Genomic DNA, 16932 nt, shown 5'->3' with positions numbered 1-16932 from the left:
TCATTTTCTTCATGGTTTTATGTGAATAAAGGCATTTTGATCTCAGTTTGGTGTGCAGCCATACCGACTTTCCTTTCATCACTGATTGCACCCTTACGTTTCCTATTGCATACTTTGTAAAGTTGGAATGCTGATGATGACCCATCAGCCTTGTATTTTTTGAAGACCTTCTCCTTTGCTTTTATATGCATTTTTACATTGGAGTTAAGCCATCCAGGACTTTTATTAGCTCTTTTAAATGTATTTCCCATTGGGATGCACTGGCTAATACCCTTATTTAATATGCTCTTAAATCATTCTAATTTTTCCTCTGTGTTCTTTGTTCCTAGGATTTTATCCCATTTAATATCGTCTAGCAAGGAGTGTAGTTTATGGAAGTTGGCTCTTTTGAAATTCAGCGTCTTCTTATTCCCCTTATGTGTCCTATTTGTGTGATTTATGCTGAAACTAATTGACCTGTGATCGCGGTTACCTAAATTGCCCCTTATTTCCACATCTGTGTTCAGGTCTGTATTGTTAGTTACTCACTTTTGTGAGATACTTTATGTAAAGGCAAACAAAGGAAATGTTCCAGTGGCTAAAGGTTTGCTTACTAAAAATCTGACATGCTTATTTGATAGAAACCTAATCAGCTCAATGATTAATTACGTTTACTCTTATTTACAGAAAATACTCCTGTTTGTAAAAAAAATTAAGTCTCAACCCTAACCTACATCCAATTAATAAACAGCGTGGTTTGCCCTTATTCTGTAAAACTTCAACTGCTGTTATCACCTAACTAAGTAAACTACGGTATATGCTTTACATTTACTATGATACACAAAAAAAGATATGGGGACTAAACGTGCCCTCAAATCAAATTACTCAAAACCTCTTTAGTTTTTACATAAATAATTTAATCATTACTAACCTTTCATTAAAAACTGCCATAAATCTTGTAAACAAAGGACTTGGGGGTGGGGGTTCACACTTAGCCCAATCACCACCTAATGAACCATAATTATTCTCTGAATGGCTACACACATGTTGTATTTAAAATTATAGTGCACTGTGTCTAAGACCACGGTTTCCAGTTTGTCCATTAGGTTACTCCTCAGGGTAGAATTTCTAATAAACATTTCTTGATTTTCTCAGGAAACGAATTACAGGGTTCATAAATTCACTACACTGCCTTGAAACTCTTCAAACACTGGTTTTAAGGTTACCCTGTTATTTTACTATTAGTAGAATACAGTGCTAATTCATAATTGCACTGCCATTTCGTTCATTCATTAATGTGATCACATAATGACTCTTTAATATGCACATTATTAGAGGGCTTCCATCAAAAAATGCATCATTTGCAGGTCCTGTTGTAAATCATTGAAATTATATGAGCTCTGCTGACAATTTAGCCTTGCTTTCAAATGAAGTACACGCTCAATGCTATAATTATTACGACTATTATATATTATATAACACTACACTTCTAATTATCTAGTTACACGGTCTGACCTGCTATGTTTATGACACTCCCTCCCAGACACTGCATCTAACAAGGTGAGGTTTTCAACAACACAGGTAGTGCTGTCAATCAAAAACAGTACGCAGGACTAGATGTGGCTAGGTTCTTATTGGCAAGCTACAGGTTTGTAAGTTAGCAGTGACCATGCTGATAGCCACGCCTCCTGCAACATTTTTTTTATCCCACTGTAGTGCAAGTGCCACAGCCTACATGAGATAGGCAACTCTGCTGTAAATTCAAGAACAAAGCAGCATTGTTGTCACACAATGACAGGTAGCTGTAATAGGTGGACTTCATTGGTAGGATCAACAGGTATTTGTAGAAATATGCAGGGGGGCTAAGAGAAAACTGTAATTGCACATGCACATACAGTATCTCACAAAAGTGAGTATCTCCCTCACATTTTTGTAAATATTTTATTATATCTATTCATGTAACAACACTGAAGAAATTACACTTGGCTACAATGTAAAGTAGTGAGTGTACAGCTTGCATTACTTGTGTAAACTTTGTCCCCTCAAAATAACTCAACACACAGCCATTAATGTCTAAACTGCTGGCAACAAAAGTGAGTAAAACCCTAAGTGAAAATGTCCAAACTGGGCCCAATTAGCCATTTTCCCTCCCCGGTGTCATGTCACACGTTAGTGTTACAAAGTCTCAGGTGTGAATGGGGATCTCTAAGGATCTGAAAATAAGAATTGTTCCTCTACATAAAGATGGCCTAGACTACAAGAAGATTGCCAAGACCCTGAAACTGACCTGCAGCATGATGGCCAAGACCATACAGTGGTTTAACAGGACAAGATCCATTCAGAACAGGCCTCGTCATGGTCGACCAAAGAAGTTGAGTGAACGTGCCCAGCGTCATATCCAGACGTTGTCTTTGGGAAATAGACGTATGAGTGCTGCCAGAGGTTGAAGGGGTGGGGTGTCAGCCTGTCAGTGCTCAGACCATACGCCGCACATGGCATCAAATTGGTCTGCATGGCTATCATCCCAGAAGGAAGCCTCTATTAAAGATGATGCACAAGAAAGCCCACAAACAGTTTGCTGAAGACAAGCAGACTAAGGACATGGATTACTGGAACCATGTCCTGTGGTCTGATGCGACCAAGATAAACTTATTTGGTTCAGATGGTGTCAAGCGTGTGTGGTGGCAACCAGGTGAGGAGTACAAAGACAAGTGTGTCTTGCATACAGTCAAGCATGGTGGTGGGAGTGTCATGGTCTGGGGCTGCATAAGTGCTGCTGCCACTGGGGAGCTACAGTTCATTAAGGGAACTATGAATGCCAACATGTACTGTGACATACTGAAGCAGAGCATGGTCCCCTCCCTGCAGAGACTGGGCCACACGGCAGTATTTTAGCATGATAATAACAACCCCAAACATACCCCAAGAGAAACTGATAGAAAAAAAGTTTGCCATTCTGTGCCCCATACCCTGTGCACTGCTATGCCCAGTACCCTGCTGTGCCCCATACCCTGTGCCCTGCTGTGCCCCATACCCTGTGCCCTGCTGTGTCCGTACCCCCAATGTGCCCTGATGTGCTGTACCCTGCTGCTCCCCGTACCCTATACCCTGATGTGACCCATACCCTGTGCCCTGCTGTGCCCATACCCTGATGTGCCCTGTGCCCTGCTGTGCCCTTACCCTGATGCGCCCTGTACCCTGATGTGCCCCATACCCTGTGCCCTACTGGGCCCCATACCCTGCTGTGCTCCATACCCTGTGCCCTGCTGTGCCCCATACCCTGTGCCCTACTGTGCCCGGTACCCTGAGGTACCCCATACCCTGTGCCCTGATGTGCCTGTACCCTGATGTGCTCATACTCTTCTGCGCTTCATACCCTGATGTGCCCCGTACCCTGTACCCTGATGTGCCCCATACCCTGTACCCTGTACCCTTATGTGCCCCTTACCCTGCTGTACCCTGTACCCTGCTGTTCCGTGTACCCTGATGTGCCCTGTACGCTGCGGTGCCCTGTACTTTGCTGTGCCCTGTACCCTGCTGCACCATGTACCCTACTATGCCCTGTATACTGTGGTGCCCTGCTGTGCCCCGTACCCTGTACTTTGATGTGCCCTGTACCCTGTTGCTTCCTGTGCCCTGCTGTGTGCACTGTACCTTGCTGTGTGCTCTGCTGTTCCCTGTACCCTGTACCACGCTGTGTGTCCTATGCCCTGCTGTGCCCTGTGCCCTGCTGTATGCCCCATGCCCTGCTGTGTGCCTTGTGATAAGCCCTGCTGTGTACCCCATGTTATGCTGCTTGCCCCATGGTGTGCCCCATGCCCTGCCATGATCCCCTTGATGTGCCCCATGTTCTGCTGTGAGCACCATTATGTACCTCATGTTATGCTGTGTGCCCTATGCCCTACTGTGAGCCCCTTGATGTGCCCCATGTTCTGCTGTGCCCCATGATGTGCCCCATGTTTTGCTGTGTGCCCAATGATGTGCCCCATGTTCTGCTGTGTGCCCAATGATGTGCCCCATGTTCTGCTGTGTGCCCCATGATGTGCCCAAGGTTCTGCTGTGTGCCCCATGATGTGCTCAATGTTCTCCTGTGTGCCCCATGATGTGCCCAGTGTTCTGCTGTGTGCCTCATAATGTGTCCGCTGTTCCACATGTAATGTGCTCTATTGTGCCCCATAATTTGCCCTGCTGTACCCCCCTGTAATGTGCCCTGATGTGCCCTGCTGCCCCCCCCCCGTATTGTGTCCTGACCTCTTGTGCTCTGCCCTGCTGTCCCCTGTACGCTGCTTATCTCAAGTTAAACCCAGAACTGAGCATCTGTGCAGAAAAAAAAAACAGCACAAGTTTCACATAAAATAGGTAAGTTCTAATATTTGTTTCTATTATTTAATTCCTATTCTTAAAATAAGATCTGAACACTGTGGGTTACAGCACACCTAAATTGTTAACCCCATTCCTGAACCCCCAATGGTTGCCTTACCCATACCCCAGTTCATTTTTATCACTTGAATTCTTTTTCACATTATGGGCGTGAGTGGGGCCTTATGTCTAAGTTTTGCCTAAGGCCTCACAAAGCCTAGAGTCGCCTCTGTTTGTATCTTAGAATTGCTATTCATCAAAAAGAGATTATTAAGCCTAGTTTATTATCTTTAGAGCAATAAAGAGTCTTGCCCCCCAGCTATTGGAAAGAAATTAAGTGTTCAAACAGTCCGGGGAACATCACTAAACACTAGGATCACTTTAACAGTAGCTACAATATAGTTTGAAGCCCAGTCCTATATTGGGTTCTTTTTATGTTTTTTTAAATATATACAAATTTTCCACAGTTTTCTTTGTTTTTTTCTAGAGAAAGTATTTGTCCATGAATGGGCTCACTTCCGATGGGGAGTATTTGATGAATACAGCTATGAAGAACCATTTTATGTTTCAGTTGATGGTAAAATGAAAGCTACAAGGTAATTCAAGGAACATCCCTTTCTAGCCTTACTTGACAACATCATAAAGCCATCTAGTGGGAATAAACATCAGGTTGGCTGGTAAACTGTATTCCAATGAGTTACTGTAAGTTATCTACAAAGAAGAGGAAGGGAAAAGAAGGTCATCTAGAGGGCCATGGAAGGGAGTGCCAAATTGACTAGGCGTACTGAATGATACACACACTTGCGAATAGTTCAAATATTTTAAACTTTCAGTTGTTTGTGTTGAAACTGAATTGTTTTACATCTACATCTACATGATATGTTACTTGAGTTTCCTTTAGAGATGCTTAGGCTGGTCATTGACAGTTCGAATCTCAGATGGTTCAGCAGGGACCAGCGGAGATCCAAACCATGTATGGGCAGGCTGATTGTACCCAAGCTGATCGTTCACTTTGGATACAACCAGAATGTTGGGTTTTATCATGCTTTTTATTGCCAGTGGTTATAGGATAGCAATAATCACCCACGTCAGGAGAACACAATAGCTTCTTGGGAGAGATTCTCCCATCAAAACTGACTGAGTTGATGGGGGAATTGAGCAATGTTCTTTTTCGTGGTTGCAGGAAAGTAAATCGCACCATCCATGGCCGGCTTTAGTTTAAGCTTATGTTTTCACTATCAGCATGAAATATTACTTTGAGGTTTTCTATTGAAATAGTTGGATTTTGTATGACTACTAAGGGATTGTTTGTACCATCAGACAATTTGAATTTGAATGAACACAGCCAGTCATATTGTAATTTTGCCTCTGTATAGAAACTAAATGTTCACAGTAGACAAGAGCAGTTGTGATGAATGAACAATGGTTCTAAGTCACAGTTTTAGTGACATGCTGTATTTCATTCTAGATGTTCCTCAGATCTAGATGGCATGTACATTTGTAAGAAAAAGTCCTGCTCAGATGGAGATTGCATAATTGACCGTCAGACTGGGAATTTAGACGAGGGATGCGTGTTTTTAGCTAACAGTACCCAGAATGCAAAATCATCCATAATGTATATGCAAGCACTGTCTTCGGTAAGTAAACTAAATGAGTTCATTATACAAATTGAACAATAAAAAAATATTTATTTTTGCTACTGAATCCATATCAATGATCAGTTTTTAATGGTTCCCAGTTTTGTATTTTTATGCATTCAGAAACACAAGAAAAATAAAGTAAATCTCAGCTAAAGCAGGATAGGATTACAAAGATTTTTTTTTTAAAGCAATAGTGGCACATGGGTCTTGGAGAATTAAGTGAAATAAACAAGAGCATTAATAATGCTTTTTTGACAGAGCTAAGCAGGTTTTGAAAGTTACATTGATCAGGTTGTATTTGGCTGTGTCTTATACATACAATCCTAAGCATAGTTTCTTTATTTTTTGCATTCTCAATAGTATATTTTAACCTACACTATAGTCAAAATAAAAAATGAAAACTTGGGATACATAAAAAGAGAATTGTCTACCTGCTCAGTTTAATCATTCAGGCATTGCTGTAGTATATTGGTCTACCCCGGCTCCCTTTTGTTGGTAATCTGGTGACCTGAAATCTTGTCTTTGTAATGCAGGAAAGTCATCTTCAAATCCATCAACAGCTGGCACTTTGTTTTCTCTCACATAGAAAAGTTTAATTTAAAAAAATGTCAGTGCTAAGAAATATGTGTTAGAGAGTACAGTCCCAGTAAACCTTTGAGGCACTCTGAATTCCATCTAGATTACTTGAATTAACTTTTTTTTTTAACACAGTTACACAGTTTACTGAGGATCATTACTACCTTACTTAATATTTTTTTTAAATTTGTTTGGATGCCACAAGTTATTATTTAGCTGTTTTCATATAAACGTTACATTCCATCTATGAGAAGGGAACAAACAGGGCCTTTTTCATATCAACATATGATGTTTCACCTATTACGATCTAGTATAGGTTAGAAAATGCACGCTTGATAAGTTGCTTGTCTTATACACTAAGGAAAAAGAATTAACTAACTAGCTTTAGAGCCCTTTCACACCGGGCCGCCCATAGCATTTTTACCGTCGGATTAGCGGCACATTTCGGCCGCTAGCAGGGCGCTTTTACCCCCCCGCTAGCGGCCGAGAAAGGGTTAAAACCGCCCGCAATGCGCCGCAATAGCGGCGTTTTGCCGGCGGTATCCCAGCGCTGCCCCATTGATTTCAATAGGGAGCAGCGGTGGAGGAGCCGTAAGCACACCGCTCCTTCACTGCACCAAAGAAGCTGCTGGCAGGACTTTTTTTCCCGTCCTGCCAGCGCAGCCCTCCGGTGTGAAAGCCCTCGGGCTTTCACACTGGAGACAATGTTGCAGCTGTTTGAGAGTGGATTGCAGGCGCTATTTTTAACGCTATAGCGCCTGCAAAACGCTCTCGGTGTGAAAGGGGTCTTACAGAGATATGCAGGTATTATTTAGAATATAAGTATAAGTATACATTTCTTTATAATGCTATATATAATACCTGTATACCTGTATACTTCTTAAGGCAGGGATCTTCAAACTACGGCCCTCCAGCTGTTGCAGAACTACACATCCCATGAGGCATTGTAAAACTCTGACATTCACAGATAAGACTAGGCCTGATGGGAATTGTAGTTCCTGTACAACTGGAGGGCCATAGTTTGAGGACCCCTGTCTTAAGGTATATATTGTATATACTTCACTGTTTATATTTATAACACTGTTCAATTATTTTTCAAGGTTGCAGAATTTTGTTATGACCATGACCATGAAAAGGAAGCTCCAAATATGCAGAACAAAATGTGCAGTTATCGCAGCACTTGGGATGTTATTAGTAGTTCTTATGACTATAAATCCACATCGCCAATGTCAGGAACAGAGCTCCCATCACCACCATCCTTTTTACTCAAGCAGGTCAGGGAAAGGGTTGTGTGTCTACTTTTGGATGTCTCCGAAAATATGGCAAAGGTAATTACCCACTTTTTTTTTAAGTAAGGGATCACAGTCTACCCTTCTGCTCCCCACTCCTCCTACCATTAAGCCACTGTATTTTTTGCTTTTTTTATACTGTACATTTACTAGGGGTGCGCATCTTCACTGGTCTCATGATTCGATTACGATTATCTGGTCAACAATTCGATTCCGCGATGCATCACGATTACCGATGAGCTCCCACTTCCGCTTGGGCCGCCTAGGCGGCCCTTCCACCCTGCAATCTTCTGGGACACATCACAGGTCCCAAATGATTGCCTGGCTATGCAGGACAGCGCAGTGAGACATGCGCACCCGGCTGTGAAACTGCAAGCTGTCACAGGTGGATGCCCACAGTAGTAGTATTGCCAGCCCCATGGACAGGCGGGGGAGAGAAGTGAAGGATTGGGTGGCCACGTCGCTGGATTATGGGACAGGTGAGTGTCTTTTTATTAAAAGTCAGAAGATAAACTTTTTTTGTAGCTGCTGACTTTTAATAAACAAAAAATTGACTGGAACTCCGCTTTGAATTAAAAATAACCTCACTCCCTTAAAAAGTGCACTAATCCGGTGCACTACAGGGTAAAGACATTCACACACACTGCTGCTGGGAGGTCAGGAGGGATTACAATCCACAGTTGACAAACAACCCTGTGAAGTTCCCTGTACTGTCTCTGTGCTGACCAGTGGCAGCTGGTGCTCAAAATTTTTGGGGACGCAAACAAACTGAAAAATACTGAAACTCCCCCATCAAATGCAGCCACTGTGCCCATCAAACGCAGCCACTGTGCCCATCAAACGCAGCCACTGTGCCCATCAAACTCAGCCACTGTGCCCGTCATATGCAGCCACTCATGCCCATCAATTGCAGCCACTTGTGCCAATCAAATACAGCCACTTGTGCCAATCAAATACAGCCACTTGTGCCCATCAAATACAGCCACTTGTGCCCATCAAATGCAGCCACTTGTGCCCATCAAATGCAGCCACTTGCCCATCAAATTCAGCCACTTGCCCATCAAATGCAGCCACTTGTGCCAATCAAATGCAGCCACTTGTGCCAATCAAATGCAGCCATCACTTCACAAACCCCCCCACAATGCATGGGCCGCCACTGGTGCTGACAGTTTCTTGGCATTCCTGTTTGCACCTTGCAGCACACTAGGAGTTAACAGTGGAATGTGCAAAGGGAAAGCCCAGGGAACTATCAGCACGGAGCGTGAGGTGTAAGTAGAGTAAAAATACATTTGTGCTCTAATTACTGTTGTTAAAATTACTGTGTTTTAATAAATGCTGTGTTACAATCAATCAAGTGACCCACTGTATGTGCTTTTTAACCCCTTCCCGCCGACCGTACGCACATCTGCGTACTCGGCTTTCGGGGGTTATACCGCTGTTTCGAGCGGGCGATCGGCTATCCGTATATAACAACTGATGCGGCTAAAAGCCGCTCGGCTGTTATACCGGAGGAGCGGGAGGGGACGCCCCCCCCTCCCGCCGCTCTGTCAGCCAATCGGCCAATCGGCTGCCTCCGGCGGCTGTGGGCGGGCTGGAACGAAGCTGTGGGCGGCTTCGTTCCAGCCTTTTCAATGTAAATGCGGAAGCGACGTCATGACGTCACTTCCCTTTTACTCGGCTGCCAATGGCGCCGAATTTAAAAAAATACACAGTATTCAGAATCGCCGTTTTTGGCGATCTGAATACTTTGCAGTGCAAAGGAGGGATGGGGTGTCTTTTAGACCCCCGATCCCTTCATAAAGAGTACCTGTCACCACCTATTACTGTCACAAGGGATGTTTACATTCCTTGTGACAGCAATAAAAGTAAAAAAAAAAACATTTTTTTTAAACACAATTTATAAGTATAAAAATAAATAAAATAAAAAAAAAAAAAAAAAAAAAAAATTTTAAAGCGCCCCCGTCCCCGCTAGCTCGCGCAGCGAAGAAAACGCATACGGAAATTGCGCCCGCATATGTAAACGGTGTTCAAATCACACATGTGAGGTATCGGCGCGATCGTCAGAGCGAGAGCAATAATTCTATCCCTAGACCTCCTCTGTAACTCTAACCTGGTAACCATAAAAAAAATTTAAAGCATCACATATGGAAATTCATAGCTACCATAGTTTATCGCCATTCCACGAGTGCGTGCAATTATAAAGCATGACATGTTTGGTATCTATTTACTCTGCGTAACATCTAGCAAAAAATATGGATTTTAACTTGTAAACACCAAATTTCAAAAATAGGCTTAGTCATGAAAGGGTTAAAAAAATATGGAACTTCATACTGAATTTCACAGTACAATACATCCCGCTCATGTGACTGCCCAGCCTGGCCCGCCTCTCTCCTCTCACGTCTCATGGCTCTCCTGACGGCTCTCCTGACAATATATATATGAAGAGAAGGAACTATAAGAAGTTTGTTAAAATATGGAAGCAATGGTTAGAGCTGGAATAATTTGGAATATGTGGTTGTGAATGAGTATGAAAGGAAGTTTGATTTTGAATGGAAGTTATTTGTATGGATGAATGGGGAGAGGGGAAGGGAAGGGGGTGAGATGGGATGATAAAGGAGAAAATATGGTTTGTTTCCCGGACCCTTGCTGTTTTTATCTTCTGCTCTTGCACTTTGTTGTGGGAATTGTATATTGACTAAATAATGTGATTTTTTTTTTAAGAGTGGAAAACAAATGTATTTTCTTAATAAAAAGTATTTGAAATAAAAAAAAAAATAGGTGTTGGTACTCCCCTCTTCTGAGTCACCCTTTGTCTCTGCACCCTACCCACCATCTCTTGGTTCCACCCCCTACCTGCCTCCTAGTATTGCCCCTTTTATAGAAAACAGAGCCAAATATAATTTTGTGACGCTAAGTAGTTAGTATGAAATTTGTTGATAACACGAAAAGCAGTAAAATAGATGCCCTGCAGCCAGCAACAATAGACCCCCCAGCAGCAATAAACCCCCTACAAGAAAACACCCCCTTAGCGACAACAGATCCTCCCCAGTCACAATAGATCCCCAGGCAGCCAGCATCAATGGACCCTCCTGCATTGCTCAGCACCCCTTACCATTACATATATTCAGTGCTGAAACTGCATTCCCTTGCATTCCCACTGGCAAAAAGCCCTACAAACCGGTAACTATTTTTGAATTTAGTGCAGCCATAGTGCCACTTTTAGGTTGGTGTTGTTGGTGCTATTAAGAAATACCTGAATCGGTTGCACTTTTCGATAAAAAGAACTGGCGGCAGGGATTTTTTAGTCTAGCGCAGGCCATTTTAAAAAGGCAATACCACCAGAAAAGTGTCGGTAGTGCTTTATTTAATTCCCTATTTGTCTCTAATTGAAACATCAAACAGAACTGTAAAGAGGGACTGAAAGTTACTTTTCTCTCACTTAATCACTTGTGCATGTGAATTGCATCTTGAGATAGTGATTGTTTGGCACAGGTGCTAGGAAGTCTCTTAAAAAAAAACATGAAAAGTTGCTGGGAGTTATACCTTACCTTCTGGCTGCATATGAAAAACAAAATGTCGAGTGCGGTGCTTACCTATTGAACATTTTTAGAATGCTGTACAAGGTGTTATATATATATATATATATATATATATATATTGCGAGATTGGGGAATTAAACTTAAGTAGAGGGTGCATTTACAATGAGCTGCGCCAGTCCAAACTGTAGTTTTAGAGCGTGGCAGCCCACTTTGAATAAAGGAAAGTTCACTTATACATCAGTAGCCCACGCAGGGGTTTCTTCCACAAAACATGAACGAAAATACCAAGCCACCTAGCCTACGTGTTGGCAGCACTGCTGCTCCTCTTACCAGTCCTTTAACTGTGTCATTCAGCTCTCTCACACACTTGGCTCTCTAGCCTTCAGTTGCAGCGCCCTGCTGCATGGCCCTCCCCTGGCCTAGGGATTGGGGTTCTCTTGACACCGCTGATAAGATCTGACTTAAATCCTGGAACCGAGACCTGCTGGCTTGTGGCTGGGTCCTCTGACCCCTTGATGAGACCTCTGTCCTGTGGCTTCTGGCTGGGGCCCCCTGACCCCAGGTGAGACCTTCCATCTCCAAACTGGAAGCTGTCTCCAAAATGAGAGCTTTGAGCAATTCTCAGACCTGACTATATAATGACCCTGCACGCCTGTGTAGTGAGCCAGGTTGCAGGCGTCTAGCAAAACCTGGACCCAGGATTGAATGTTCTGATTCAGAACTACCGAATCTGGAGAGATGCTACAAACAAAGAGAAGTCTTGTGAGCCACAATAATCCAATGCTCAGTGTGAAAAAAGCGTGAAAATCAAAAAAATGTGAAAATAGATGTCCAGCAGCATATGCAGTTCACGTATTCATAACCGTGCAAGAAGTGTAAATAAAAGATTTTTGCGCTGCGCTTGATAATATAATATAAAAATAATACCAAAAATCACTAAAAAAAAATATATAAAACAAATATCAAAATAGGGTATATTTCTACAGGATAACTTCCTACGTGCAATGTGCATATAATTATCTACACTATGTATATATCTCCAAACAATTCTCAGTACAATGTGCATGTAAGTAACAATGATAATAAATATCTTAATACAGTGACGAGCTAAAAAAACATGCAGTATCTCACATAAAGTGCAACATGCAAGGAAAATATTAAATCAGATTGCATAAAAGTGCCCAGTGCGTCTTAAACACAATTGATAAATTCTATGTTAGTGAAATCTTTATAATAGTGTCCCAAAAAAAAGTCCAAATTAAATGTGCATCCGTATCCAAAAGAAATGAATGTCCAAATCATCAAACGTGCTGAGTTCAAATGCTGTAAAACAACCGTGATGTGCCTTGGTGACCCCCCAAAGTGATTGCGCTCACCTCAGAGCGTGTGACACAGTAATCAGCTGCATCAAATCACGCTTTGTAGCCACCCCTTGGGCTCTGCATGGTAAGCTAAATGCGATCTCCACTCTGGGTTAATATGGCTCCATAGACATCCAATCATAAAAATGAAGAGAGACTATATAGTGTAATACTATTAAACGACAATTTATTAAACAGAAAAACCACTTCCCACAGAGGGGTACTCACATTCTCTTGGTGCTGCTGTGCACCAAACAATAAAACGCTGTATAAGAACGCCGATCTGTGTACCGCGGGGTATATGTTTCTCCCAGCTCAGCTGTGTGCTGCTCACTCCGTCCTGGTCCCTCCCCTATGCGTGTTCGACACAGGGAGTCACGTGTCTTCATCAGGGGGATGGAGAGATGCTAGTTCTGAACCTTGCATTAACCCTTAATGAGACTCCTTGGTTACCTTTTCCTATAAACTTATAGCGACAGAGCATCTCTCTGTCACAATATATGTATTAAAAAAAAAAGAAAATACAAAATGTCATGTACAATATTTAGTATTCACCTGACCAAAAGCAAACATATTTGGAGATATTGAATATATAGAAAGTGCAGCGCTGCACTTTTTATATATTCATTTGATTTGCACATGTATATGGGGATGTCTTCAGTGTTAGCAGCTGGTCTTCCACTATCTATCACATACATATATTTTTAACAGCTTGTACACCAAATAGGTTGTTAGTGTATTGGGTAGCTCGCAAGATTTCTTTTTTTAAATTTGAAGATGTTATTTCACAGAATGACCATACATTCCCATAAAGAATTGATGACCGTTTATCCACTGAAAATTAGAATTTTGTTTTGCAGACAAAGTAAAAGTGGAGAGGATACATCAGTGAAAACTACAGAGCATTTATACTACATTTACTAATGGCTGAAGTTGGAGAAGATAAAATCACACATAAAACTGTTAGCAAAAATATTCTTACCTTGTCTCTCCTCTCAAATAGTTAAATATTATTATAATACTGAAATTAATTTGACAGTTTTACTTAGCTATTCACATCATTGTCAACAGACACCACTTTCCCCTGTCTAATGAAAGTGATCTCATTGGCCACTAATGTCACAGACTAATGCAACAGCATAACATTCTGTGATTAAATAGAAGTGGTTTTACTCAGCAACTGAAGTGCAAGTCCTGTAATAACATTTCAGAGATACAGTCAACAAATTGGGAAGCCATCACGTGTACACAGTGTAATATCAATTAATAGATTCAGAACATTGAGTATCCAAGGATGAATGTGTAGAAGAGGAATATAAAATAATTTTTACTTGAATCCATCCTAACACAAATATATTTGTTCTCCTATAAGTAGAGTAAACTACTTCACCAATTGCGCCGTGCAGCAGCCATCTTCATACAGCGGATAGTTGAAGAAGGCGCATACATTGGCATTGTTACATTCAATGAAAGAGCAGAAGTGAAAAATCAGCTGCTTCATATGGTCAGTGATGAGGCACGAGAAAATTTAACTTCAAATCTTCCAGTTACATCTGGTGGAGGATTGTCCATTTGTAGCGGAATCACATCCGGCCTGCAGGTAAATGATGTACTAAAAAAGACATTCATAGTTGTTCTTCAAAACAAAATGTTATTACAAAGCTAATTACATCTGTAAGTATAAAACAAATATAAATGTAAAATTTCTTTGCTGACAATCTTTTTCTTTGAATACTAAGGGGCTGCTGCAATCAAAGCAATTTGACAAACATGATATTATCATAAATGCTCCTCCTTCCTTTTCTCTATTTACATTTTAAAACACTTAAAAACAATGGTTGAATAACACTCACCCTTTTCATCAAGGAAACTGATGAAATCTATGACAACATGCATAGGAGAGGGCAAAGTCATGAGCTCTGTACAAGATTGAGCTGTACAAATTTATTGCGATAGGTGAACAGTTAAGTAACAGGTAAGTGTTTTTAAGCCATTGTTTTGAGCATTTTAAATAAATTGTCTTACGCAATGGAAATTCTCTACTTGCATGTCTGATTTATCCCTGGGAGCTTATATGAGGAACATTGGAAGTTCTAATAAGTTGGAAAGATATGTATTAAAGGCATTCTGTCCACTTCAAATGGGTGAACAGTTGTTTTTTAGTGATAAGCTGGCCATAGATTAATCGAATCTTGGGTGGTTCAGCAGGAACCAGCTGAGATTTGAACCATCTATAGACAGGCTGATTGTACTCAAGTCGATCCATGGATCCAGCATGTCAGATTTTTACATGTGATTATTGCCAGCGGCTATAGACACTAGCAATAACTACTGTGTTCTTCCTGTAAGGAAGAATCTCTACGCCTCCCACCCCGCCTGGAGAACACAATAGTTCCATGGGAGGGATTTCCCCATCAACACTGTGTTGATGGGGAATCAAGTGATTTTCTTTCCTGCAACCCGTGGTTGCAGAAAACAAAATCACATCATCTATGGCCTGCCTTATTAAACTATTGTTTAAAAAATTAAATAAACAGTCTTGTGCAATGGAGATTTTCTCATTGCATGTCTGATTTATCCCTGGGAGCTTATGTGAGGAACAAAGGAAGTTCTGGGAAGTTGAAAAGATACCTATTAAGCGCATTGGACTCATTTTATTAAGTATAAGGGTTAGTGAAGGGGTGAGATCAGATCACAAGTGGAAGAAGTGATGGAAGCACCTGATGATTTGCTGATTACCTTTTGGTTCAAAGGCAAAATGTTTTATTTTGAGTTGAATTTTGTGGGTCTATGTTAACCTTTTTATGGATTTATGTAAATATTAACACTGCATGCATTTAGTACACTGTATGAGTTTGTTTTTTTTTTTTTTTTCAGGTTATGAGTGAAAGCATATAGTTAGGTCAGGTTTTAGGGAAAGGTGGATGTAGACTTTTTTGATAATATAGTAATTATAAAGCTTAGACAATGGGGTTAATTTACTAGGTGCAGCTCCGCTGTCTTCCATCCTCTCATAATGTGCAAGCAAAATCGCTTTTTTTAAACATTCTTCTTGCATGTAATTGGGAATTATTTGCAAAATGAAACTTCACCACATTCACTAAGCCACGGGGAAAATTTCCTTGTAAAGTGCAACTTCCCTTGAAAAGTGAAATGACTATTTGTCTTTAGTAAATCAACTCTAAAGTTTTCTTGTAATTAGTCAGTAATTAAGGACTGCTATTCATTCCAAGCAGCATGGATAAAACAGAAACTTTCAGATATACTTTTACAATTCCTCATTGGCTTTGAGCCAAAATTAGGCATTTCTCAACAAGAATCATGTAGTTACGGAGAAGCAATTGTAATTATAACATTTAAAGAAAAATCATCACAAAATAAATTTGTGGGGTGACGTCACTAAGGTAGGCAGACTTCCTCAGGCTGTAATATAAGGAGACTTCATTAGGGAGACTTCCTCAGGCTGTAATATAAGGAGACTTCATTAGGGAGACTTCCTCGGGCTGTATGGTAAGGAGACTTCATTAGGGGACTTCCTCAGGCTGTAATGTAAAGAAACTTTGTTAGGGAGAATTCGTCATGCTGTAATGTTAGGTGCTGCTAATGTATTTTGGAATCAATTTTGTCTGAAACTGGTCAGGCTATATAGAAAATTGTGGGAGTTTCTCAGGGCTGTGCAGGATTGCACTCGGTCTTGGTGCTGCTGAACTGCGAGATAGTGGAGAAAACACAGGAACTGCTAATCTGTTTTGGAACTTAGATTCAAGAAGGCCTTTGCAATTGGAGAATGTCTGTCCTACTGCTGGAGTGTAACCAGTGAGAAAGTAAACTTAGTAATAGAAAAAAAACTGCTACCTGAAGTGCAATTGCAACTTTTTGGGGTATCCAAATTAGTACTCAACCATATAACCTTCATTTTCTTTCTTTAATTAATACTTAAATACACAAAAATCTTGACATGCCAAGAATTCCTTGTGATATTGGATGAGGCCATGTATGCATCTCAAGAAATTGACAAGAGAACATTTCTAATGTAATTTCCTTTAACCTTGGGAATAGAGATGTTACACAAATGCTAGTTCAATGTAAAAATACTTGTCATGTTTTCATTTTTTCCCATTACTGTGCAGGAAAAGGAAATAACCCAGCTACATGGTCTGTGAACACCGTCCAACCTTATAACCGCCAT

At 41.1% G+C, this 16932-nt stretch overlaps 1 protein-coding gene across 3 annotated transcripts in view; it reads left to right on the top strand.

Moving 5' to 3' along the window:
* Positions 1–16932, top strand: part of LOC141103526 (calcium-activated chloride channel regulator 2-like) — a 64116-nt gene that overhangs the window by 18079 nt on the left and 29105 nt on the right. For 2 of the 3 annotated variants that reach the window (XM_073593205.1, XM_073593204.1), the window contains exons 4-7: positions 4826–4934; positions 5807–5975; positions 7655–7882; positions 14119–14343. In XM_073593205.1, coding sequence (XP_073449306.1) covers positions 4826–4934; positions 5807–5975; positions 7655–7882; positions 14119–14343 — 731 coding nt within the window. The remainder of the gene's footprint in view (positions 1–4825; positions 4935–5806; positions 5976–7654; positions 7883–14118; positions 14344–16932) is intronic. The other variant, XM_073593206.1, reaches the window with a different exon arrangement.

The sequence above is a fragment of the Aquarana catesbeiana genome, linkage group LG07 (genome assembly GCF_042186555.1).
Source record: "Aquarana catesbeiana isolate 2022-GZ linkage group LG07, ASM4218655v1, whole genome shotgun sequence".
Lineage (NCBI taxonomy): Eukaryota > Metazoa > Chordata > Amphibia > Anura > Ranidae > Aquarana > Aquarana catesbeiana.
The sequence above is the reverse complement of the archived record's forward strand: the minus strand, read 5'-3'. Positions and strand labels throughout refer to the sequence as shown.